The following is a 26,864-nucleotide window of genomic DNA, read 5'->3' as shown; positions in this document are numbered from 1 at the left end:
GCCGATGGGTCATCATGACACGTTTCTAAAATTTCCGCTCGCAGTGATGATGGTATCAGCAGTAGGAACGTTTCACCGGTGTGTTGAAAGTTTCTCTTGTAGAGAACGTTGTTGCGGAGGACGGAGGAACGTAGTCCACGGACGAAAACTCTGCCCCTCTAAATATTGAATGAGCAGAAGTAATTCTGGGTCCATTCGTTGATCATGAGCCATCTGCGACACATTCACAGCTCCAAGAAATGCGAAGTCTTGTTCATGCTCAGGAGACGAGTTCTGGATTGGTGCTCGTGACGAGCAGTCCGCGTCATTGTGCTTGTGGCCAGACTTGTAGACTACGGTGATGTCATATTCTTGTAGACGTAGGCTCCATCTAGCAAGTCTTCCGGAAGGATCCTTGAGGTTCGCAAGCCAGCACAATGAATGATGGTCACTGATGGCGCGGAATGGTCTCCCGTATAAATATGGACGGAACTTACTGATGGCCCATATAACTGCGAGATATTCCTTTTCCGTAGCTGAATAATTATACTCAGCTTTCTACAGAGTGCGGCTTGCATAAGCAATAACTTTTTCTTCCCCGTTCTGCCATTGAACAAGAATAGCACCGAGGCCAACGTTGCTGGCGTCCGTATGAATGTCTGTTTTGGAATCTTCGTCAAAATGAGCAAGTATGGGAGGTGACTGCAAACGCCGTCGTAACTCAGAGAAGGCGTCTTCTTGCTCTTGGTGCCAGATGAATGGCACACCTTCCTTCGTAAGCCGTGTCAGTGGTTCCGCAATCTTGGAGAAATTTTCAACAAAGCGCCTATAGTAGGCACAAAGCCCCAGGAAACGTCGCATAGCTTTCTTGTCTCTTGGCCTTGGGAAATTTTCAACCGCAGTGATCTTATCCGGATCTGGGCGGACACCATGAGAACTGACAATGTGCCCGAGGAACCGAAGCACCCGGAACCCGAAGTGGCACTTTTCGGGTTTGATCGTAAGTGCAGCCATACGAATAGCGTCCAGTACCGTTCTTAATCTCTGTACATGCTGCTCGAACGTAGTGGAAAAAATTACTACGTCATCCAGATAGACAAGACATGGCTGCCGTTTGAGGCCGGAGAGCACAGTGTCCATCATCCTCTGGAAGGTAGCGGGAGCAGAACACAAACCAAATGGGAGTACTTTGAACTCGTAGAGTCCGTCGGGTGTCACAAACGCCGTCTTTTCCCGATCTCGTTCGTCGACTTCTATTTGCCAGTACCCGCTCTTTAGATCCAACGATGAAAAAAAGTGAGCATTGCGCAGTTTATCCAACGTATCGTCGACTCGTGGGAGTGGGTACACGTCTCACTTCGTGACGAGGTTGAGTTTTCTGTAATCAACACAGAACCGCAAGGTGTTGTCCTTCTTCTTCACCAGTACTACCGGCGATGCCCATGGGCTTTTGGAGGGCTGTATGACATCGTCGTCGAGCATCTCCTGTACTTGCTTCTTTATCGCCTCCCTTTCTTTTGGAGCTACTCGGTATGGATGCTGACATACTGGTCTAACATGCCCTTCGATTACAATGTGGTGCTTTGCTACAGGCGTACGTCCGACTTTCGAAGAAGAGGAAAAACACTCTGCTAATTCCTTGATCAACTCCACAATCTGGTCTTTCTGCAGAGATGAAAGCTCTCGGTCAATATCTATTTTCTCGAGGACACTGTCCACTGTTGAGGGCGTTGTAGGTACTTTTCCTATGGTGCAAACATCTGAGATTTGTATGAAGTCATGAAGTGATGCTATGGCTGCTCCCTTCGCCACATGCTGTACCTCATTGGTAAAGTTAGTCAATAGCACATCAGTATATCCGTTCCGCAGGTTCACTAGATCTCTCGCCACGCATATTCCCTTTGTGAGCAGCAGTTCGACATTTCCATCAGCTAGTCCGGCATATTCACGAAAAACGTCGCTTTTCACAGAAACTGTCACAATGCTACGTGGCGGCACTGTCACACCTTCATCCACAATACGAAGAGACGAAACAATTGGTTGCTCCGCATGACACACGGCAACAGCGTTCTCTGTAGAGAAAGAAACTTGGGATTTCTGCAAGTCGATGATGGCACTGTTTGCTTGCAGAAAGTCCATGCCCAGAATTGCCTCACGGGAACATTCAGGGAGAACAATAAAACTGCAGACGTACACATGGCCTCTTATTCCCACTCTCGCTGTGCACAATCCTACGGGGCTGACTAAGTGCCCGCCGGCGGTGCGTATCTGCGGTCCGGTCCAATGAGTGAGCACTTTCTTCAGCTTCTTTGCGAGCATGCTACTTATTACTGAGTAGTCTGCACCTGTGTCTATTAACGCTATGGTTTCGACGTCGTCTATTCTGACTTGTAGCTCGGATGTCACGTCACCATTACTGCGCTTGTCCGTCGTTGTGTCAGTGTCGTCGTCTGATCCGGTTAGCGATGGAGGGTTTTCAGTTTTTCGAAAATCAGCGGCCCTGCCTCCACAGGTCGCCGGTTCTAGTTTTCCCGTCGCGAGCTTGGTGAACGACGCCTCGGGAAAGTAGATAATGGGTGTGGACTCGGCGACCTATTGCGCATTGGTGCAATCGACCGCGATTCATGTCGCTGAGTGTTTGGATAGGCATAGCGCGAAGATAAATATTCTTCGATTTCGTAAGGGCGCTCACCGTTACGAGGGCAGGGCGCATTCACTGGGAAGCCGCGTAGCCCGACTCGACGGTAGTGGCATGTCCGGTAAAGATGACCTGCCTCCCCACAGTGGTAGCAGAGGGGCCGCCGGTCTGCCGTGCGCCATACATCACTTTTGCGGGGTCTTGCTTCTGGCATCGGCGCTGGAGTACTGCGAGGAAAGGTCGGTGGCATAACGGGAGCTTGTGCAAAGCTCGGGCGTCTCATGTCTTGCCGTACGACTTGCGCGTACGACAGCTGTGGCTGAGGTTCCGGTTGCGAGTGGTGTGGCACCTGAGGCTGCGGTTGAATAATTGCTTGCCGCACTTCTTCACGCACAACGTCCGCAATCGAGAGCATCGCTGAAGGACTTTGGGGGAGTTGCAGTTTCTGGAGCTCCTCCTTAACAATAGCCCTCACCATTTCCCGGAGGACGTCAACGTTGGTGGGGAGGGTTGTTGACTCCGCCCTGACTGAAGAGACACTGAAGTCTCTGTTGTACAGTCGCGCACGTTGTTGTAGTGTCCTTTCCATGGTCGTTGCCTCGGACCGGAGCTCCACCACAGTTCGCGGTGGATTACGCACCAAGCCTGCAAAAATTTCTTCCTTTACTCTGCGCATTAGGTGCCGCAACTTCTTCTCCTCGGCCATGTTTTGGTCGGCTCGGCAGAAGAGCCGTGACATGTCTTCTATGTACATGGCCACGCTCTCGTTATTCCGCTGGTTCCTCGCCTGAAGAGCAGCCTCTGCCTTCTCTTTGCGGTCCGTGTTCAGATAGGTTGCGATTAGCTCTCGTCGGAAGTCGTCCCATGACAGCAAGGACGCTTCGTGGTTCTCAAACCACGTACGTGCCAAATCTTGCAGGGCGACGTAAACATAACGAAGTTTTCGGGCTTCGTCCCAACCATTCAAACGTGCAACGCGCTCGAAGCCTTCAAGCCAATCCTCGGCGTCTTCAAAGGTCTCACCGTGGAAGACCTCTGGTGTACGTGGCGAATCCACGATGAGGTGAGATGAAGATGGCATCGACTGAGTGGCCATCGCAGTGACACTTGTGCTTGAGGTCTCGACAGGTATTGATGAGTCAATTAGGGGGCCAAACTCGGGCTGCTCACCACGTAGTCGGCGACTCGTGCGTTGGTGCACAGGTGTCAATTCTGCTGGCTCCAATCTTCTGGGATCTGGGCTTCTCCTTGCCTGTGGTGGGCTTAGAATCATACCCAGCACGTCCACCAGATTGTTACGAATAAATATAGCACCTGGTACTATATAAACTCTTTATTTAGGGCGAAATTGTGCCCGTAAACTCGAAGCTAAAAATGGTCAGCCCAAAAAATGTCTGTGCTCGCTGATTCAACTTCGTCGGTCTCTTCTTCTGCCCTTCGAGTCTCGTGCCAGTCCCATGGCGTAGCATCGTGGCGCGTGCAGGACGGCGTTCCATGGCGCGGCTTTCTTGCTACTTGCTTGACGGCTTTTACGAACGCGAATTGTGGTACGCGTCTTCTGCGATGGTCGAGCTGTGGCAATATGTTACAGTTGCAAATCATTCGTCCATCATCAAGCTCGTGGTCGTCGGCGCTACAAATGGTTCCCAAGAAGAACAATGACTGGCAGCCCTGTGGTGATTATCGGGCTCTCAATGCAGTCACCGTTCCAGATCGATACCCGTTACCCAATATTCAGGACTGTACTGCCCTTTTAACCAGCACAACTGTATACTCGAAGATTGATCTTGTAAAAGCTTATCACCAGTTCCCCGTTGAACCTTCTGACATTCCCAAAACTGCAGTAATTACCCCATTTTGGCTCTATGAGTATTTACGAATGCCTTTCGGTTTGAGAAACGCAGCTCAGACATTTCAGCGTTTCATAGACGAAGTCACAAGAGGCTTACCGTTTTGTTTCGCATATATAGACAATCTTCTCGTTGCCAGCAAGGATGCTGAAACGCACAAGGCACATCTACGTCAGCTTTTCACTCGACTGCGTGATTACGACCTTGTCATCAATGTAGAAAAGTGTCAGTTCGGAGTCTGAGAGATAGCATTCCACGCACATCAGATCTCTAAAGATGGCATCACTCCTCTACCTGACAAGGTTCAAGCTATCCTCAAGTACCCGCCTCCCACGTCCATACGCAGTCTACGACGTTTTCTCGGACTCGTCAATTTTTATCGCCTCTTCATCCCTACATGCTCTACACTGCTGCAGCCTCTGGAAGCACTACTCTCGACTTCGCAAGCCGAGTCAGCCGTACTTCCCTAGGACACGGTCGCGGATCAAGCTTTTGCCACCGTTAAGACCAAGCTCGCCCAGGCCACCCTCCTGCACCACCCTTCACCAACTGCTTCCACTAGCCTCGTGGTGGACGCTTCTTCAGAAGCAGTTGGGGCCGCTCTTCATCAATGGATCAATGGTGCATGGGCTCCAATTTCCTTCTTTTCCCGCAAGTTACGCGACACTGAGCGCCGATATAGTACTTTCGGACAGGAGCTCCTCGCGGCCTACCTTGCGGTGAAGCATTTCAGGTACTTCCTTGAAGGGCGACAATTTGCTATTCTTACCGACCCTTGTTTCGGCTTTACGTTCCTGCAGTGCCACGCACGCTCCTAGAGAACTTCGACACCTTGCTTTCATTGCCAAATTCACCACAGACATACGTTATGTAAAAGGCAGCTTTAACAGTGCAGCAGACGCTCTCAGTCGTATTACAATCAATGCCACGACAGGCACCACCGACTTTTCATTGTCCTCGCTTGCGGAGGCACAGGCATTAGACGATGAGCTTCCACGACTCCGATCATCTACTTCCCTCCGACAGGAACAAGTCAACTTTCCCGACGACGAAGTTACGCACTGGTGCGATGTTTCACGCAACTGCACTCGTATCTATGTTCCTTCACAGCTTCGTCAAGCTGTTTTTGACACCCTCCACTCCATCTGCCATCCAGGCGTAAGAGCCACGCAACATCTGGTCACTGAACGCTATGTCTGGCCGCGCATACGCGCTAACATTCGTGACTGGGTTCGCACTTGCAGAGCGTGTCAGCGTATCAAGGTGCAACGGCACGCCAAGCCTCCACGGGGAAAATTCCCTCTCCCTGATGCACGTTTCGACACCATTCATTTGGACATTGTCGGGCCATTACCTCCATGTCGGGGAAATACGTATTTGCTTACGTGTATTGACAGGTACACTAGGTGGCCTGAAGCAGCTCCGATGCCTGACATCACGGCAGAAACAGTTGCTCGTACCTTTCTTGCTACCTGGATTAGCCGTTTCGGTGTACCATCAACGGTGACTACTGATCGAGGCAGACAGTTGAGGAGGAACGCCGCTTGCTAGACGCGAGCCGGACGCGCTCGCATCGGCTCCTGCTTTTTAAAATGTTTTTGACCGCAAATTTGCCGATCGACCTCGGTTTTTCGACTCATCTGATCCAGTTTCTTTCAAGGATCGAGTGGATACCGACTTTGGCGGGTAGGTCAAGCTTTCCAACTTTTATTTGGGTGTTTCACCCTGTGCCACGTTGGCGCTCAGCTCGGCCTGCCGAGCGAGACGCTTCGAGGATGCCGCTCGAGGAGATGGTCTTCGGCGAAGAAATCTCCAGGCAGGAGGATGAAGCCTCCGGATGGATTGTTGCCCACTCTCGGAAGAAGCAGCATAAGGATTTTACGCCCGGCGACAGCCCTGGCCCCAGTGCCGGTCATCGTGCCGCCCGTCCAGCGCACCCGAAGGGGCCGATAAACAAGCTCATCGCCGCGTCGCGCCTGCCGCGATTGCCTAAAGATCACTACCGGGTTGTCGTACGTCCCAAGGGAGGCATGGATGTGCGCAAGGTCAGTGGAATCAAGGTTACCCAAGCTTTGGTGATGGCTGCTTGTCTCGGCCCGCCGCAGGCTGAGGAAGATATTGTTTGTGCCAATGAAATGCAGAACATTTTTGTGATCAGCACGCCACACGCTAGGAACGCAGAAGCCTGCGCTAAAGTGAAGCAAATTCGAGTGGGAGAAACGCTCCATGAAGTCTCTACTTACGTGACGCCACCCGGGGATACGTGCAGAGGAGTTGTTCGCGGTATCGACCCTGAGCTCTCTGATGACCGGCTTGGTGAGCTCTTCGTGCACGCAAGAAATCCGAAGGTTCTTGGAGTACGGCGCATCAAGAAAACGCCCACGGTGATCGTCCTGTTTGACGGTATGAAAGTTCCAAACTACGTCATGTGTGGGACGAACCTGATCCGGTGCACGCTCTACCGACGACAAATCGACGCCTGTCGAACCTGCGGAAAGCTGGGACATCGCTCGGACGTTTGTCCCACTCCTACAGTCATCACCTGCCCGGACTGTGGGGTCTCATCGCCCCCCGAGAATCATACGTGCCAGCCGAAGTGCTCCATCTGTGGAGGAGCGCATCCGACCGCGGATCGGGCCTGCCAAAGCAGGTACCAGGTTCCCTACATCGTTCGGCGTAGAAGGCGACGACGGAGAAAAGCAAACAAGCAGCGCGCGGAGTTCGTGCCACAGAAAGCTCCCGGCCTTGGGTTCAACCAGGGGGGTGGCCTTGATAACCCTGGGCGGGGTGCGGGTCACCGCTCTCGCTCGAGGGATAGGTCTGCCTCCTGTGCCCGGATTCAGCAGGAACCTACCTGGGCTGAACGAGTGGGCCCAAAACGTGAGTCTCGCACTATCGTGCAGCGCCAGTTGCCAGAGCAAGCTACGGCTAGAATACAGCAGCTAGAGCGTGAGAATGCAACTCTGAGGAGTGAGCTTCAGGAGATTAAAGCATTAGTTGAGGAGCTTAGGCAGCGCGAACGCACGCCGGAAGGGGCGGTGAAAGTGCAGCAGGCCGAGGCACAACCTAGAGGCGGTAAGCGAAAAGCCGCTGACCCTCCGGTAGATATCGAGAAGGAGTTCAGTGACTTTAAACAGGAAATTATGGGGGTGGTCCATGAAATTAAAGAGGCCATCGCTGGTGTCAGCTCTGTCATCCAGTCCCTTTCTGCAAGGGTGGTGGTGGTGGAGCAAAACCTAAGTAGCAATCATGGCGAAGCTAAATAAAACATTTGTCATTTGGCAATGGAATTGCGCGAGCTTCCACAGGAAGAAGGCAGTCTTGCAGCAGTTCGTCAGCTCACAGGAGAATAAGCCAGCCGTAATACTCCTCCAGGAGACCCTTAAAGGAGAGGTGGCCCTCCGGGGTTATCGCTCCGTGGCCTGCTGGGGGGAAGGAAAACGCGGGGTCGCCACCCTCATATCCGAAGAGTTCTCCTTTGAGGTTCGCGATGTACGTCCAGACCTAAAGGTGGAACATATACTCATTGAGTTAATCCCAAACTCTCGGCTTAAGGAGCACCTATTCATTCTCAACGTTTATAGCTCACCATCTGATACTCGGGAGACTTTTAATGCGCTTCTCTGCAAAGCCTCCAAAATCGCGGGCTCGGCTCCGTTGACAGTTGCTGGCGACTTCAATGCGCAACATCAGACATGGGGCTATATCAATAATACGGCTAAGGGGCGGGCGCTTCTGCAGCATACTACCAATCTTAATATGTTACTAGTTACTGATCACAACTTTCCCACACGTCTCGGCAATTCTGTAGCGAGGGACACCACGCCGGACCTGGCTTTTGTCAGGAACGTCGAGTGCCCTTTCTGGCAGAACTTGCATGAGAACTTGGGGAGCGATCATTTTATCGCGTCTATCTCCCTCGATGTTAAAGCACCGCCGCCGCGGGTTTTCAAAATTGTTGATTGGGATGCCTTTCGGGAACTGCGTCTCTCATAGCCATATGGTGGTTTTGGGACGTTAAACCCCACATATCAGTCAATAAAGCAAGCTGTCAGTATGGGTTGAGGATTCAAGAAATTTTCACATAAAATTATTTTTGTCTAATAAAATGTCTCATACCCACTTTTTTCATAGTTATTTGCATTATGCAGTTAATGTAGAAAAATGTAAATGATTAGCGGCTCAGAACCATAAAGATTAAAGGTAGAAAGAGTTCGTCCAAAAAGAGTTAATACTTTACACATCGCCATGCCATGAAACCAATACTGTGCAACTTACTACAAAACTGATTACATAGTTAAAATCAGCATAAAATCATATATATACAACGAAAATTTTATTGCCCTAGGCTAGATTAAGTCAACTTTTTTAAATTTTATCTTCCTTTAACTTGCTCTTTTGACATGGATATATGTTATTATTGATATATAGCTGAGTTTGAGTAATACTGAACACATCCCATAATTCTAGCTTTGGCCCTTACGAGCAGCATGTTGATTTTTGATCAAATTTCATTTCTTTACTTTGTCATCATTACATGCACTGCAGTTAAAACCTATGCTATTTCACTAAGGGGAAAACTACTCGAAAAATGTCATTTTTTATTAAAAAATATCGTTTTAACATTTGCCTCAGTAGATTACGTTTGGTTATTAAACTTTTATTTTGAATTAAGATTAGAAATTGGTGAAAGATTAATTTTATTCAGCCCATGTCACTCTGGCCTCAGCTACAGCAGTTGCTCAGGCTACAGTGTATGGTGAAGTTGATGTAAATAGAGAAAAAAAAGGCCAAACACAAAGGCGCGCACTTCGTAAACTGCCATTACCACCCGCACCGAGAGATAAGTTGAAAGATGGTGCAATACAAGAGGCACGAAATCATCAAATAGCAATAACCGCCAATCCAGCCATGCTACTTTAATTCTCAACATGAAAGGAAGTCGCCAATTCTGTCTATGAATAAGAGTGACTTCTGCTGTAAGCGGAGGCAACCAAGATTCAAGAGTCCACACCAGATTACTTATTAATGCTGACTAACAAACACCTTTGTGGCTGCACACCCCACATAGTATAAGCACCTCACAGATCATCATCATCATTTATTAACCCTAAGTCACGTCGGCGATTAACATATGTATTCATTTGAAGTGTGAACATCCGGCGTTCTTGAAGCACCCGAGACGTTGCTTTAAGGGAAGGATTTACTTAACTTTCAAGAAAACACAAGCCACACAGGCTACAAATACACCACACAGGCCATTAATCACGAGCTTCTCTTCGAACGTCGTCCTCTTCCTTCACTATCTACCAAAAGGGCACGTGAATTTCTAACATTCGGCCATCCTGCAACGCTTAACGTATTCGTTAAGGCTGTCCCGAAAATGTTCGTGACTTAACATACAAATGTTCGGCCATGCTCTTACATGAAATACTTAGTCAATGACACACGAAAGAAACAAGATAAAAAAGACACAAAAACAACACAAATAAAACCGTAATACCGATACACTGGCGCATTAAGCTCTTCATGGCACGCAGAAGTTCGCCCATTCGAAGCGTGAAACTTTCAAGATGTCGTACTTTCCGGCCATCTTGACTGGCTTGACCTTGAGAAAAGGAACAACATGCAGAATGCCAGAGTTCTTTTTTCTACACTTCAGTTTCGAAGTTTGGTTCGGCTCGGGCTTCGGCTTTTTGCCCATCTGCGGCGAATCTTTCTGCGGATTTGCTCTGGCATTTCCAATGTTCTTGGTTTCGGCTGGTTTTTTGGTTTCGGCTGTTTTGGCTCGCTATCTTCGTTCAGGTTGGTCCGGGGCTCTTCGTTCTTTCTTTCTGTTTGTCGGGCACTATTAACCATTTCTTCTAGTAGCTTGTCTTGTGCAACCTTGTTGTCCTCCTGCTTATCCTTACCTGTCACATTTTGTCTGTTGACTGCTTCTTTATGTTCTTCCTTGTTTTTTCCTACGGTTTTTGTCGTCTTGGCTTGGCTGGGTGTTTGGCATTTTACCTTGTGCAACCTTGCTGACCTCCTGCTTATCCATATGTGTCGCCTTTTGTCCCAGGGCTGCTGCTTTGTCTACTTCCTCCTTTTTTTCTTCTCTGCCTTTTATTGTTGCTATTTCTCCATTCGGGGTTTTTCTTCGCTGTCCTTTTTCGAAGCACCGGGTTGGGAGTTCGTCTGCTTTCTTTTGCTTTCGGCTTCAGCTTCACCCTTGTCTTATGGTTTCCTGTTGCTCCGGCAGACATATTGGGTTGTGGTTGTTTGCCTTCCTTCGTAGTCGGGGCTTTACAATCTCTGTAGTTCACGGCATGGGGCGAGGCTTGCTTGAAAAGTGGGTCTACGTGTCTTTTGGGGGTCGCAACAGGCACAACTTATGGCTTCTGTAGACACTGGGCATATTCTACTTCCGCCGCGGCGCTTCCGGTTGAGAGTAGATGATGGCCTGTCGCGTTAACTCTGGAGCCATGTTGGACAAAGGTACGACGGAAACGTAGCTCGATATCCTCCCACGATGTGAGTTGGGAGCTCCTCGAATGGTACCAGTCATTGGCAGCTTCAACCAGTCGGGCCTTGGCGATTTCCAGCGTGTAGGCAGCTGTCAACGAATGAAGTTTCGACGTTCGACGAACGTTTTCAATCCACTCGCAAGCCGAAGGAGCATCTTCGCGGAGCGGTAAAAGGGGCTGATGTTGCGGCTAAAGTGAGTGATCACCTGGAACGTTGGCGCTGGTTGAGGCTGTGCTGCGCCGGCCGAAATCAGTCTGTTTAGAAGGGTCGATACCTGTCTGTTCTTATCTTGAAGGGCTTGCAGCAGTTCCTGAGTAGTAATGGTGTCTCCGTGGTTGGAGTCAGCGTCTCCACCACCAGTCAGGTTGATTCTATCGTCGGTATGTTCCATACCAGGGTTAGGGTTACCACTTCCGTGCACTGGTAAAACTCACATCCGTTGGCGACTAGATTTCCATCCCACTTCTGAATTGTTATCTTCCAGCGTCCTTGAAGCACCCGAGACGTTTTAAAAAGGGAAGGATTTACCTAACTTTCAGGAAAACACAAGCCACACAGGCTACAAATACGCCACACAGGCCATAACTTCACGAGCGTCTCTCCAAACGTTGTCCACTTCCTTCACTATCTACCAAAATGGCACGTGCATTTCTAACAGAAGTAAGGCAAAACGTGTGCCTCGGCAATATTTTTTAGAATAAATCTGCAGTCAAATGGCGTTCATTGCACAAATCCTGTAATTTCCCTTGATGATGAGCCAAGCTGGCTGCTGTCCTAAACCCATACGCATGAGAACATTTTAAAAATAATCCTGCAAATGACGTTCAGTGAACATTATCAGGATGCTGCCAAGCGGACAAGGACGTTAGTACGTTTTGAGGACGAGCATAAGACTTCGACTGTTGCCTGGGTAATCCCAGGTGACGAGTCCAGCGTGTATGGGTACGACCCGAATACCAAATCTCGGTAGTCATAGTGAAAGCATTACACTACCAAGACCAAGGAAGGCCCGCCACGTGCACAGCAACGTTAAAGTGATGCTGACTGCTTTCTTTTGACTCCCGCGGTGGGGTACACCACGAGTACGCGTCACAGGGCGAGACAATCACGCAACAGTACTACAGAGATGTCCACCGTTACCTACGTGATGCTGTGCGGCGCAAGAGACTACGGTGAACAGGAAACAAATGCATTCATTGTGACAATGCTCCTGATGAATCCTTGCACTTGATTCAGACTTTTTTGGCAAAAGAAAAAAAAACAGACTCCTTAAGTTCAATAGGCTGCTTGCTCTCTTGGCGTGACCCCCCCGAGACTTATGGTTGCTTCCCAAAAGCAAGAGGTCATCAAAAGGAGCGCAATTTTAGCCACGATAAGACATTACGATTGCAAAGACAGCTGAGCTTGACTCCATTCCAAAAGAGGCCTTCTGGAAGAAGTGTGGAGAGTCCCGAAGAGACTACTTTGAGGGTGATTAGGTTTTAAAGGCTCAATGCCAGTTATTCTTTTCTTTGGCCCCAGGCCAAATACTTTTATAACAGACCTCGTATATCGCTGGTCTTCCTGGACGTTGATGTGACCGAGAATATGTTTCTTTGAACTTTTAATAGTTAACTTAGACACAATTCAGTTGACGGTTTCTTTTTTCATACTCTGTGACAGGGACTGATTAACAGAGCTTATTGAATGGCATATTCATCGCGCATGTGATGCAATCACGAGATGCAAGTCTCACTGCATTCAGTTCCTCCGTGCTCTTGCGCTATAGGGTACGGGCGAAATATTACTTACTCGGCGACGTTGGATTGTTAAACCCGGCGGTGTTGAGCGTATAGAAGTGAGGCCCCCGAAGACAAGCCTGTCACAGGCGCATTTGTATGCGCATGTGATCCGAAGGGACTTCTCACGTCACGTTGCAACAGTTACGTTTCCACAGAGAATATGGTGAAGACACGACAAACACCTTTGCTGTACAAAGCCCGGCGATAAGCACTGATCAGCCTTCAGCGGTAGGGCAAATGCGAGCCTCGATCCGCCCAGCCCAATAAAAGTTTTTTTTTATCTCCCTCAGCAACGCTACCATACTTTACAGTTTGCAAGCTTCGGACTGGATCTCTTGCAGAGGTTCTAGTATTAATAATAGGTGCTCTAATATTGGAGCGCATATCTACAGAAAAAAAAAAACACATCTGAGAATTGCCCTGTAAGGTTCGGCTCACATGCTCGCAGGAGCCTCAACTACAGATCACCAGCACTTTCTAATCATGTTCAAAATGTGTTGCAGTGCCTTTTCAAGTCCCAGTAGGTGCTTTTGGCATGATAATTTTCCAGCAAGGAATACTGAGGCGATAAGTCAGCGACGAAACGTTCAATGTTCAAAAACGAAAATCTGCGGCAGTTTCATGTAGCTACATTTACAAGCCCAAAAAAATGCCTGTAAAAACTAAATACTATTTCAAACATTTATACACAAACGTTTCGGAGGCTTTGCATGCAACATAATTTCTTAACCTTATTTTGCCCTGCACGACATTCGTTGATATCCACAAGTGTAAAGAAAAGAACACTTGCAATGTAAGCAGGACTTGACAGACGAAAACAGAAATGGCACTTTTCAGTCTTTTTTTCTTTCTCTGCTATTCACAGTTTACAATATGTCAGCAAAATGGAAGGCACATTTACTTTTGCTGAGTTATGTATACACTAAATAACATATAAAGTGCAGGAACATAAGCACCCTTCTCCGATGGCCGTTTATAATAGTGCTTGCTATTTTTTTTTTTTTGTCTTCACTAGGTGCTGCAGTTTATTGGTGATACATTACCAACCGAATAGAAAAGTTTGTCACGCGTGCTTTTAACTGCATTAGACAATAGTATCCCTAAGCAAAACATGTTTCAGTCTACAACAAACTTTTGCAAAAGTTATCAATTACTAAAATATTGACCTTTTTAGCTCTTCTGCCACGCTCACATAATTGCAAAGCTGAAATGATGTCCTAACCATTTGGCATTCCTAATGCTCATTTTAGTCACGAGACCAATATCACATCATAACAACTGTTACAAACCCCACAGCCATTCATAACAATCTCACAGGGGTGTAAGTAATGCGAGCGAGGAGAATAAGTGACAGGATAAACAGTAGCCTATGAACAGGTAACAATAGAATTGTGAACATTCACAACTAAAGATTGCTCGAAGTAAACGATCAAATGCTGTTCAACGAGGCGTGCACTATAAAAACAAATAAACAGTTACATTAGCCCACCATTTAATATCTCAGTAACTGAGTAGTCAAGATTATTATACAGGCAGTGCCCCTCTTTCCTACCTTAAATATGCATAAACCAATTGTTGATTGAAAGTACTTGGTGGCCAGTGTGGAGAGACGATTTATGAGTGCATAAACTATGAAACAGGAAGCAAAGATAGATACCAAGATATACTGCAACACATCAAAGCCAGTTTTTGTAAGTTGCTTCAAATATGAAGTGAGAAATTCATAAACAGATGGGTGGTGAAGCAGCCGTTTTGACAAGCGGACTTGTCTTTTTCAAGGCTACCAATTTTTAGCACTTGTGTGTGTATGTTTCGCACCCTCTCCTATGATCCAAACAAAGGAGAGAGAAGGAGAGGGCAACCACGAAAGTTGGGGAGGGAGGGAGGTACATTGAGAGGCCACTGTGGCGACTTGGGTTAGTCAGAGGGAAGAAGACATTCCATGAAAAAAAAATAGCGGGGTAGGTTGGGGAGGGGGGGGGGCGATGTACACGTGTCAATACATGATTAGGGGAAAAAAAAAACATTGCTTAAAGGGAAACTGAAGCACTTTTCTAAAAAAAATGACTTAGGAGAGTGTAAGGACAGTTGAATTAGAAAAATGCTGCTGAATTAGAAAAGCAATGTGAGATTTCTCAAAAGTGAATGCCCATACCACTTTTTAGTGAAAAAACAGAGGCTGTGGTCGCCGGGCTTCTTGAGATGCCGAGAGAACACGGCGACGTCATTCTCGGCATGCCACGTCATCTGCAAAAGCAGCACTGCTGAAGTGTGGCCTCTTCGATAAGTACCGGTAACAGCACGTCATGGGTTAGTCCCGGAGGCCGTGGTAGAAGATAAGAAAGAACACTTTCTCTGGGGCAGAGGAAACGAAGATGATGTATGTTTCCACGCCCACACTTTCAGCGCGCTCGCGGGGGCGGAGCAAGACAAGTTTTCATTTTGCTTGTTCTAAAGCTCCTGCAGTTACGGCCACAAAATCAATTATGAAATCATCAACAATAATGCCGGTCCTTCCTAAACACGAAGTTTGATTGAATTCTAAAATCCCTTCAGCTTCCTTTAACAATGTTAAGTTCAAAATCTAGAAGATTCAAAACATTGGTTTCCATTGTGTATGCACCATATCAAATGAACTCAAGAGCACCTTTAGAAACATTTATACCTTCTGGCTGAAGTGTACTAAACTTGTGACTAAGGCCTGTATATGTGCTCTGTATATTTTCTCTCTCTTCGGACCAGAAGTTTGACTTGCAGATGTAAAGTTTGAGGTCGTCAAAATTGTGACCTGCTGGATTAAAATGCTGAGCCACTGCTTTCGGTAACTTCTTTGCCATGTCCACGCAGAGCCTGTTTAACCTAACATTAACAGGCTGCCCTGTTTTGTCAATGTACTGGCCGTGACAATATGAATATTTGATCATATAGACAACAGTTTAGCATGTTGTCTACATGATCGAAGCACGCAACGGAAACTGATAAGTTTTCAGTTTTTCTAGAAATTTCTAACTTAACATTGTTCACTGGTGTTTTCTTCCATCAAGCATTACTCAAGTGACACGTGTGCACACCCAGCCCCCTGACCTCAATACTTTTTTTTTTTCATGAAATACCTTTTTTCTAATCCCATTCCCCACGACGGCCTCCCATTTTGCCCCCTCCCAATCCCGACTTATGCGGATATGCTCTCCTTCTGCTTTGTTTAGATTGAATGAGAGGGTACAAAAAATACACACATAAGTTCTGAGAAAATCAATAGTGCTCTTGAAAAGACAAGTCCACTTGTCGAAACTTTGACTCCAGCATCCACACCCTGCTTTCGAATTTTTCATTGCAGGTTTCCATCTTCCCTTTTGTGCTTTTAGTTCAAGTGTAGTGTAACATTCCCTCCTCTTTTTTCCAGCATTTCAATGTCTAGCCTAATTTTTGTTTTTAAGGGTGACTCATATATTTATTTACTACTGCAGTATATTCAAATTAACCTGCACATCAAAATTAAAAACTTACTACACAAAATGCTGCAAACACTGTGGAAACATGACCTCCCAAACAAGCAAGAAATCTATTATTTAAAGTGGCGTTCAACTGAAGTGATGAATGTCACACCAGGATAGACTAAAAAAAAAAAAAGAAGAAGAAGGAAGTGATGACACAGTGTACCATGCTCATTCTTTATGCAGGAACGACTTTAGCATAAAAAAAGTCCGATTGCAGTTACATTACAGTTCAAAAACACACAGTAATTACAAATTCATTCAAGGACTGTGTCCCTTCAACAATAAAATCTTATTAAATATCTCTTGAAACATGTGCATACATATGGTTATTTCTTTGTAATTTACAAGCAACTATGAAATATAAGCTAATTATCTGGTATCAAAGGTTAACATGATGTGTTTGTGAACTGAAACAAAATGTTTCATGCATGTGGCATACTTACATTACAGTGCACATTATGTTTTCACAAACACTAAGAATGATATTTACAAGCACTGCAGTTCACTTGCAAGTAGTACATGCACGACCTACAACAGAAGCTGCGACAATGCAAGAACTTTTGAACAGCACCGAACAAAAAGTAAGTGGCTGTGAAAAAGGTGACGAAGAGAGCATAAAAAAAAAAGAGAGAGGTACGAACAATTCCATATACTACTCTGCCTACGTGAAGTTGACATTGCATCAGGTTAAAAATGTTTCCAACGCTCAACAACTTCGCAAAGCCTCACTTCTTTCATTGCTCTTGCATGAGAAATTTACATGTATCACAGAAGTTACGACAGCACAAATACTCCTGTGTTGAACAAAGCATGACCTATACATAGCCAAAGAAAAAAGATCAAGAAAGCTTGTACATAGAAAGATATTGTATATAAACAAAAAAGATATCTGTATATAAACATATATACAACATACGGAACAGGACAAAGAAAATGTGTAACAATATGTATAAGTAGATGGAGAGCACTTTTCCATTAACTGAACAAGCATTCACTAGACTGAAATTTTGTTGAGCTTGCGACATCCTTGTGGGTTAAAAAAAGAATACTTGTAGCAAAAAACCTTGACAGCCCAAAGCAAACAGCTATTTATTGATTCAAAAATCTGCCAATTATCTAAACAGAAAATGGAAGAACATGAAACTTTCAAAAAGAAGTTTCATCAAAAAGTTATCTTTAAAGGTTTGGAAGATAAAAAACAAACAACATGTGTATACAATTATACTATTCAAAATACATATAACGAAAAAAAAAAATTCTATTCCCTTCCTCTGCATCTGTGAGTGACAAACAAATCTATTATACAAATCCACATTACAAAACTTATCACTTTTTTCTAAATGCGGGTTGTTACTGTGCTTCTCCCACTTTCCTTTTTGCACAAAATATAGACCTTAAAACAACAAAACAAAAAAGCAATCTACCCCCATATTTTAGAACTTCCCTCCACTCGGTCGACCACTTCGACTCGAGAAAGTTGATAGCAGCGTCGCCCCTTGGCAGAACGGGTCACCCCATATGAATGATAACAGGCAGCTATTCTTGGGCAAGCATCGTGTCATACTCAGTTAAGCGGCGGCACTGTGGTCAACCAAGTTGAGCAAAGGACGGACTTCAAGTTGAGGCTTGTTTTAAATTACAGGGGTAGAAATCAACAAACTGTACTGCTAAGCGGGTAGAATTTGAGGCTGGCCAACAGCTTCTACATTTTCTCAGTGCCCAGGCGAAGGAGCGGATTTTAAAAGGAAGCGGGCGTGGGTGTAGTGTGGCATTGCGCCACCACTGCAGGGTAGAGGCCGAATGGCACAACGACGGTGGTTCACCCTCCTCAGTGGTGAGGACACAAATGTCTGCATTAAAAAAAAAACACAAAAAGAAAGCTGAATGTCGCCGAGGGCCACACCGTGAGTGAAACCATGCACACATGCACGGCATCGAAAAAAAGCGTACGACACGGATACACCACAAAACTGTTCGGTAAAGCCCCCTCCATATGCAGCATAGCCCCACACACGTGACGCTAGCTAAAACCGTGGTGCTGTCAATGCTCTTTTTTTTGTTCTTGTTGTTTTGGAGGAAGGGGGTCAGCACATTTGCGGTTTTTTTTTTTGCCCTCGGTGGCTCGCGGGCCACGCACCCACCTACCCGCCTCGTGCCCTAGCCTGGGAGTAGCCACAAGTGCGCTGGGCACGCCGTCGCCATGGTCAGTGCCTGGTGAAAGCAGCACGCTGCTATGTTTGTGTTACTTTTCATCAGCCCTCAACCTGTAAAAGCTAGAAAGCAGCGCGAATTCAAATAAACTTGCATAAAAACACGAATTCGCGAGCTTCTTAATATGCATGGCCGTTCGACGCCAGCTTCCGGTAGTCTACTTGCGCAGCACCGCTGTGCGGCAGCGGCGAGCGGAGGCAAAGAGCGCGCTACACGGCCTAAAAAGAGCGTTCGCCCGGGCACTGGAAAACATATAGGAAGTACTGGGCTGGCACAAGCCAACATATCAGGGTGGGCAGTGGATGAAACTTCAAGAAGTGCACACACTGTCTACTGAGAGCTAGTGGCTTTGGGCATATCAGAAGCCACTCCTGTGTCCAAGGTGCAATTGCATGTGTGCCCCTTTCTATTTGAGATAGGACTTGTACAGCAGTGTACTGTGTATGCTCTCGCGCTCTTGCTCCAAAAGAAACAATATGTCCTTCAAGTTGACTCGTTTCACTCTTGGCCGCATCTGAAATAAAAAAGAAACAACATTGAAAATGGCAAAAGGTCATAGCAGACTTGGAGCCCATTTGCACAGATTATGTCAGCATGGATGCCAGATGTAGCTCAAAGATTAATAGAAAGCACAATTGATAAAGAAGGTCAGCATCTCAGCTAAACTCAGCAACAAGCAAATAGTCTTTAGTGGAAAGCAAAGAAATAACTATTTCGCGTAATAGAACATGTATAGTGTCAAGTGCCCGCTAATTGATGGCTGGGGCACTTAATAACTGCTGTAGTTTACCAGGGACTTCTGACACAGTCTGGTAAGAACCATCATACTTGACAGAATCTGTGTGACAAGGTCCTGAACAGGGGAGGAAACACACAGCCACAATATCATTCAAAGTGAGCACAGTAGAAAACATGAGCTTTTGTCATATTATAGCCCAGCACGTGGCCTGAAATTCGCAATTCTCAAAGACAGCTAGAAATCATTCTCCCTTCTCTCAATAAATGATACCATAAACCCAAATTCACAGCGAGCTGCATAGTTCTTGCGGCCGTTGCAGCATGCCATGACATACCCACGCGATCACACTGAAAGTAAATCATTGCGGGGTGCTCAAGGTGACATCACACTGTTTGTGAACAGGGAGAGGTCTATTGCAGCAAATTTTAGCACAATGACGTATTACTTGTTCCTGAAATGTCGAAAACAAACAAGGATCATTGGAGTAACTTTGCTAATGCAGAGTTCGATTATGCCATTTTTTTCAGCTCTTTCTCAGAAAATGGATACTTGTGAACAAATTTTATCACATCATGCCCATCACGTGCACAGCAAACCACTAGAAGACCGCTACAGAATGCCTTCATCTCTGTTGCTTGGAAGGGACAGCGCACAGGATACTATCTCACCCACCACTGTTAGACCTGCCCTCGAATGCTCAAGCAGAGAGCAAACACGCCACCCGACTTGAATGAGCATGAAAAAATACGTGGAGGAAAGGGTGGTGGGGGACCAGTTCCTGCAGCAGCAGCAGCGCTGAACTTTGATTCCAAGGGCGTGGTTGTGATAAACTGGCACCTGCGCTATCAGCAAGCATCAATGGGCAGCTTGTAAACCATTCTAAGTGGTGCGCTTTCTACTGATGAAAGATTGTGTGATAAGAGCATTTCTCCCTGGAGCGACCATAGGTCCTTTTTTATACCAGCGTTTTACAGAGTGTCGCGATGTCGGATTCAAAAGCATTAGCTTTCAACCTTCCTATTCTCATGGGGTCGTGAGCTTGACAAAGGCAGCAGCCGCTGTTGTCACGAGTGAACCTTATTTGGGCGAACCCTGTGCCCGGAAAACAAAACGTCACTCTACATGCAATACAAGCTGCAGACTGATAGCTGTAAACTAGAGCGGATTGCACAAGGCAGTGTTACACGCGTAATGATGCGGTAGCAAAAATAGACAGCGCGCACTGCATTACCATTACAAATTTTCGCTATTGCCGTCGTCACTTCACCAATAAAACTGACTTAATTTTTTCAGTTTATATGGTTTGGCTAACAGCTTTGCTGTCAAAACATCTATTGAGTCGCATAATGAAGTATGGACAGAAACAACACCTTAACAAAATTCATGCATGAGCCGAAATACGACGTCACCAAACTAATTTGATATGGATGCGGTGGCGCCGTTGGTGTAGCCCATGCGCGTTGCTCGGTTGACGATAAAACTCGACGAAATATGACGTTGCACACACAAATTACCGTTTAGGCACCGCTTGGCACAGCAGGTCAGATTGGCCCAGAATGGTGCAAATGGCACAGCACTTCCACCCCTGTTTCAAGTGCAGGGCGCTTCAGGGAACCAGGCCGTCATACGCTGTTGTGTGCAGTAGTATGCTGTCGTAATGCTCTATAGTAGCATATTGAGTGCGTGCTCGCAACAAGGAGACGTCTTCTTACTCTTCTTCGTCGAGCAGCTTGATGATGATCACTTATCATCATCAGCAAAAAAAAAAAGACACAACTAGTGTGCTTGGCATAATGCAGGCAAAACCCCTCCATAGACTTATAAAAAAGAAGACAAAGCAAGTGTGAAATAGAAACAGAGATAAAGGAAAAAAATAGGAAAAAAAATAGAGCACGAAAAAGAAATAAAGAGAAGAAGAAATAAATAGAACTAAGGAGAGGAATAACACAGGAAAAAAAGGAGAAAAGGAAAGAAAAAGAAAACCAAAGAGGGGAAAAAAAAAGGCTGCCAAGCTCTTCACTTACGTTAGGCTTCACTAACGATGGCTACTAGCCATCGTCATAATTCTGGCTTAGCCACCGTACAAAGTTATACCCAGCCCCCTCTCATTGATTATATTCATACCTAGTTAAAACAACAGCTTGAACACTATTTCTGGTTGGAAAGCACAGGTGCACATTTAAAAATTTGCTCTCAGAAGTAGCACAAAAATATTACGAAGTAGGAGCCTTACTTACTGGAAGTTTTGAGAATGAGTTGTTGAGGCCAGAGCCACTGCCAAGACCACCCTGGATAATAAGAAGGACAAAACAATGGTTACGCCAATGCTTACATCAATAAAAATATCTACAGTGTTACTATTGAGTGTCATAAAAAAAGAAGACATGCAGACTCAGAGAAGTCCTAAACATTAGCTCACCCCTGCATTCCCACTGTTTTCTGTCTTCAGCTTCTTCCGTGGACCAATGGCCAGAAGGGCAGTCATGTTTGCTTCTCTTTGTCGCATCTCCTCCATTTCTGCCTTTTGCATCTGAAACCATGAACAAATTTGTTTCATATTAAGGTGCAATAAAATGAAGTTTTTTCATAAAGAACTACAAGAAAAGAATTTGAGTAAAAAAAAAAAAAGAAGTGGCACAGTATGAACCATATCTTGAGGTGTAGTTTCTGAAATTCACAAGAGAGCATGCCATGAGCTCTCTTGCCTTTGCTTGGAGCATGCTTGAATGTTCATAGTACCACAAAGGGTTAATGCGCAGCAGTTTTGCTTTTGCAGCTTCACGACAGCTGCACTGGACTGCTCACAGACTACAAGAGCTTTCAGCAGAATATGATTAGGCAGACGGCAGATGACAGCTGCTATGAAAAGATGTGCATGGCATCAGCAATGCCTGAGTGAACTAACACTGTGCACATAGTTACCTAAATTTCTGCACCTAGTTCTCTAACCTTCTTTGAAATTATGTAGGCTTTCTATACATAGGGTTCTTTGTGCCACTTCAGTACAAACTAGACCATGACAATAAGATAAAGGAAATAAGCTGCCGAAGTGATGCATCTGAAATGTCTTTTTTTTTTTTTTTTCAGGACGATAAGCCAGAGGATTAGATTGCCTTCCAAAGTAGCAGAAATTTCTTCACATGATATATTTTCAAGTTCACTGCAAGATGTGTGCAGTAGTACACTCGTGTGGCTTCGTAAGTAAGAAATGGTATTACTAACCTAATTTATATTGTGTACTCTATGTGTCACTACATAAGTGGACAGTGAATTACGTTTTCATTGTCATGTTACCTGTATTCTGTATTGATATGTTGTATTCTCCCCCCCCCTCCTATAATGCCCTTGGTCACTGTGGACACCATGATAAATAAATAAATAAATAAATAAATAAATAAATAAATAAATAAATAAATAAATAAGAGATAGAGATATTACTATGGATTGCCTACCATGATACATCTTACAAAATCCGTACACAATAACACTTAGAATGCTTGGTGCCATGTAGATTGAGTCATTCCAAGTGAATGAAGGTGACATACAATAAAACATAATTTTGCATCTGTGGTTTCTTGATAGCTGCAGAGGTGTAATACGACACTATGTTAGCCTTATCGATGGATGTTTAAATATGTTCTGTTGCCAAGCTTGAAGACTTATTATTCATGAAAAGATATAGCAGACAGTGACATTTTACGAAAAAAAAAAAATGCATGTAGTGTGCACTTAGGAACCTCGCTGCAGAGCTACTCTTTAAAAGGACCCTGAAACAGTTTTGGTGATTTTGTACAAACACATTAGGCCAGTAGACTACACTCTAAGGGTCACTTAGGATTTGAGCTCTCTGAGTAAAGTGTAATTCATTATAACACATTTAAAGCTGTGAATCGCTGCAGATTGGTTCAGATCCCTGAAACTCGGCCAAACGCGTTTTCAACGGCCCGTTCTCATGGCGACATGCTCTGGCCATTTGACGTCACCGTGGCTGCTAATCTGATTGGCTGTCACAGGCTGTAGAATGCGTGGAAGTAGGTTTGGCTGATAGGGTGGCGGCACCTGTTGGGGCAGATATGCACCCCTCGATGATCTTTGTCTCTATAGCCAGACAGCATGCGTGCTGCAGGGGCCACTGTGTGATGGCCTCCAAAATTTGTGACGCAAATGGTTTGATGATGCTCCAACCTAAACACTGACAAAACTTAAAAAAAAAAACGTTTCAGGGTCCCTTTAATAGCATCACCATGTGCAGTGTTTAGCACTTTCCTAACCCAACAACTTACTTTCCAAATATGGATACGATATCAGCATGCACTTTCTGCACAAATGGTGATGCAGTATAATCTGGATTATGCATTACTGTCAGTTCAACTGCCACTTGATTATAATAAAAACTTTACAGCAATGAGCTTGTAGTCACTACAAAACTGCGCGAAAAATCGACAAGAAACAGAGAAGGCACACACACAAGCGCAGATGTGTGTGTGCCTTCTCTGTTTCTTGTCGATTTTTCGCGCAGTTTTGTAGTGATGATTTACCAACTCGCCCAGCGTTCAGTACTCTTGAGCTTGTAGTGTCTGCATTATGGGATATCTCACACACAAATAAACCTCAATGAACCCAAATATCTCATCAATCTCTCCCTTTTCCCTTTGTACTGACTGCTGGGCTAGCTCTCCTTGAATATAACTATTCTTTAATCCAAGGTGATCAACAGGCACAAAGAAAAAACAAACAGAATAAATTTACAGAGATATGTTGATCGCATTGTGATAAGTTACCATAGTTCAAAGCCTTCTGTTTAATCTTTCTCTACATTGCAATATATGCTGTGCAATTCCGTGATCTGTGTTTCTGTTTGTAATAGTCAAACCCATTTACTGAACACAAAAGTGAAAAAAAAAAGGGGGGGGGGGACCTTTAAGCTTTGCCTTAAAGAGCTAACGTGATAGCGAAATCCGGCCCCTAGTGCACTTCAACCGCTAAGTGCATACTTATTAATATGTTTTGTTACACAGACACACACACACACTGATGCACACACACACACACACACACACACACACACGAGCATGCGAGCATGCAAGTGCGACGTATCTATAGTAATGCAGAAACTGTGCAGTGTGGCCACTTCCCTCAGCTAGAACGGCGCTCTACTGTAGTTGACACACATTTTTACTAATGTCTCACAAATGGTACACAGACACGCACACACACACATGCGCAAATTGTACATACAGGTTTTTGATCTAAACCAAGAGTTGCATGGCCTCCAAGATACACGCCGCACACTTGCCATCTCGGAGGCCATAAAGAGTCACACAATGCCTCACAAATGGCAGCATATTATCTAGCGTTTGCTGTGTGCTTGATGAATGCCTCCGGAAAGGCATGATATGTTTTCACTAGATTGACATAGTTGTCCATTTTTAGAGCTGTTTGAAAGTTCCTGTGTGTTTTTAGCGGCGATGGCTGTACTATCCCGGCCTTTTTCGATATAGTTTGATGGCCTCCCAAATGCGCCTACAAATCACCGAATGGGCTGGTTTGCGTCGTGACACCTGTCAAACAAAATGCGTTAAGGAGACTCCTTCCACAACATGGCATTTATGTAGTGTTTTTTCCCGAAGCAGCTGCGAGTAACATCGTGGCTTTGTGGTAAGACACCTGCTTACCACGCGAACTCAACTCAACGGCACAACTCAACGGCATAATCTCAATGAAAACTAGTAGATAATGAAGTCAACAAAAGATTAGGGAATGCTAATTGTACTGTTTAGGTGTATCATAGTAAAATTGATATACAATTGTGAAGAAAGTAGACAAAAAGACAACTAGCCACTGACAAATGATCTTTTCACAAAGAAGGAAATTACAGGCAACAGGACTAAACTAATACTCATCCTATTGCCTGTCATTCCATTCTTTGCTTTTGCCTCTTGTCTTCATACTTAAGCTCAGCTGCGCTATAGCAATACAACATTATCATGCAACTTGCCCAATCAACAGTACGTACTTCACATGAGCACCACTGTGATAAAAAAAAGCATGAGCCAACTTCTTGCCAGTTTCCTTCATTTTGGCCTGCAATTACTACCACACTTATTCTTTATAGCAGGGAATCACATGAACAATGTCACACCTACAATGAGAACTTCTTATGAAAAAGAAAGTGATGTGGTATTTTCAACATAAACAATAAAAGTACAGGAAGCTTTGAGCTTGCAAAACTTTCCATGACAGGAAGGGAAGGAGAGGGGGCAGGAAAAGAAAAACAGATACCACGAAAATCAGTAGCGAACCAGTGTCAGAACGTACCTCTTTCGCCTTCTGTTTCAGCTTGAGCTGTTCAGGATCTTCCATCTTTGACCGACTCTGTGTCAAATAATTAAAGCAGAAAAGCTGATCAGTGAAACACGATCACTAGCAGTTGGGAAAATAAAACATACACCTACAGGTGCATTAAAAACAAAAGTTGAACGAATCTTTTGCATTACATATACAGTCAAATCCCGCTAAAACGGAACTGATGGGACGCGCGAAAAAGTATGTTGCAGCAAAATTTAGTTGCAGCGAAATTGCATGTACAGACCTCAAAAGTTAGGAAGATCTCATGTTAACACTAGTCCTTTGGTCCTGGCAAGTGCATGCATTATCTTTTGTATTGAACTCTCACTAACTCGGACATACTTGGCCTCACGTGGAGTGAATGTAGTTTCTCATATATAATACGCAAAATTTGGAGATAAAGTCGGGGTGTGGGTTATATGAGAATTTTGGTGGCTTCATGGTAATGCAAGGCGAGTATATTTCTTGAATCTCCCGCAGTTTGTGGTGAGGACGCCGCATAAAGGGGGGGGTAATACCGGAGCAAATATAATATTCAAGCTACTCTCAAAGCCTGCATAGAGTACAGCACCACGAACGAGCATGCCAAGGTTCGCTAAAGGCCAACTGAAAACTAAAGGCCAAAGCTTTGCAAGACTATAGTGATAAGCGAGCGACAGGAAAGCCGAAACACTGTGTGCAGTTTTAGGACTTTAGTGCTTTCAATCTCCACATGTGTGGGCTGAGCACTTCCGTCCCCTATCGATGATTGCAATGATAGCGAGCATGGTTTCCTCTTCAGAGGTTGCAGCAAACAGTACCGTAAAAACCCATGTATTGCCCGGCATTTTTTTCAAAACTTTACTACGTAAAATTTCTGCCCCGAACTATATGCGGATCCCAAGAACTTTCGGCCTGAATTCGTAGTTTTCGTTTTGGCAATATGCGGTGCTATCATGATCATTAGGTGTCAGCATGCTTCTGCGGTAGATAGTGTTGAAGCATTAGTGGCGTTAGTCCTACGAGCATGCAACAGTGGTCATAGCAACCAGCTGACGCACGTAACAACCATCACGACTTTACGTCTATGACTTTACGCCATGCCAGCTCCGCGAAGGCAGTATTCGGCTGCCTTTGAAAGAAAGGTTATTTTATCTGCTTAAAACATCGGTAACTGTGCTGCAGGGTGACAGTTCAGTGTGGACAAGTGGTGCATTCGCGGCTGGAGGAAACAGAAAAAAGCCCTTTTTGTATGCAGCGGCCAGGAAAAAAGTTTTCAAGGGCTGGAACATCTAGCTTTTCCTGACGTTGAACAAACAAGAACTGGCGAAC

At 45.2% G+C, this 26,864-nt stretch overlaps 2 protein-coding genes across 7 annotated transcripts in view; one reads left to right on the top strand and one right to left on the bottom strand.

The window, feature by feature from the left end:
- LOC142775696 (uncharacterized) overlaps positions 1–23,594 on the top strand; it is a 46,689-nt gene extending 23,095 nt beyond the window's left edge. Inside the window, exon 5 of the mRNA XM_075877426.1 lies at positions 22,293–23,594. Coding sequence (XP_075733541.1) covers positions 22,293–22,313 — 21 coding nt within the window. The 3' untranslated portion in view covers positions 22,314–23,594. The remainder of the gene's footprint in view (positions 1–22,292) is intronic.
- The window catches only part of LOC119186599 (transcription initiation factor TFIID subunit 4), a 133,860-nt gene continuing 123,411 nt past the window's right edge, over positions 16,416–26,864 (bottom strand). For all 6 annotated transcript variants that reach the window (XM_075877422.1, XM_075877417.1, XM_075877418.1 and 3 more), the window contains 4 exons: positions 25,524–25,580; positions 21,625–21,735; positions 21,443–21,493; positions 16,416–18,980 (listed from right to left, as the gene is read on the bottom strand). In XM_075877422.1, the coding sequence (XP_075733537.1) occupies positions 18,873–18,980; positions 21,443–21,493; positions 21,625–21,735; positions 25,524–25,580 (327 nt within the window). In that variant the 3' untranslated portion in view covers positions 16,416–18,872. The remainder of the gene's footprint in view (positions 18,981–21,442; positions 21,494–21,624; positions 21,736–25,523; positions 25,581–26,864) is intronic.

The sequence above is a fragment of the Rhipicephalus microplus genome, chromosome X, assembly GCF_043290135.1.
Source record: "Rhipicephalus microplus isolate Deutch F79 chromosome X, USDA_Rmic, whole genome shotgun sequence".
In the NCBI taxonomy this organism is placed as follows: domain Eukaryota; kingdom Metazoa; phylum Arthropoda; class Arachnida; order Ixodida; family Ixodidae; genus Rhipicephalus; species Rhipicephalus microplus.
The sequence above is the reverse complement of the archived record's forward strand: the minus strand, read 5'-3'. Positions and strand labels throughout refer to the sequence as shown.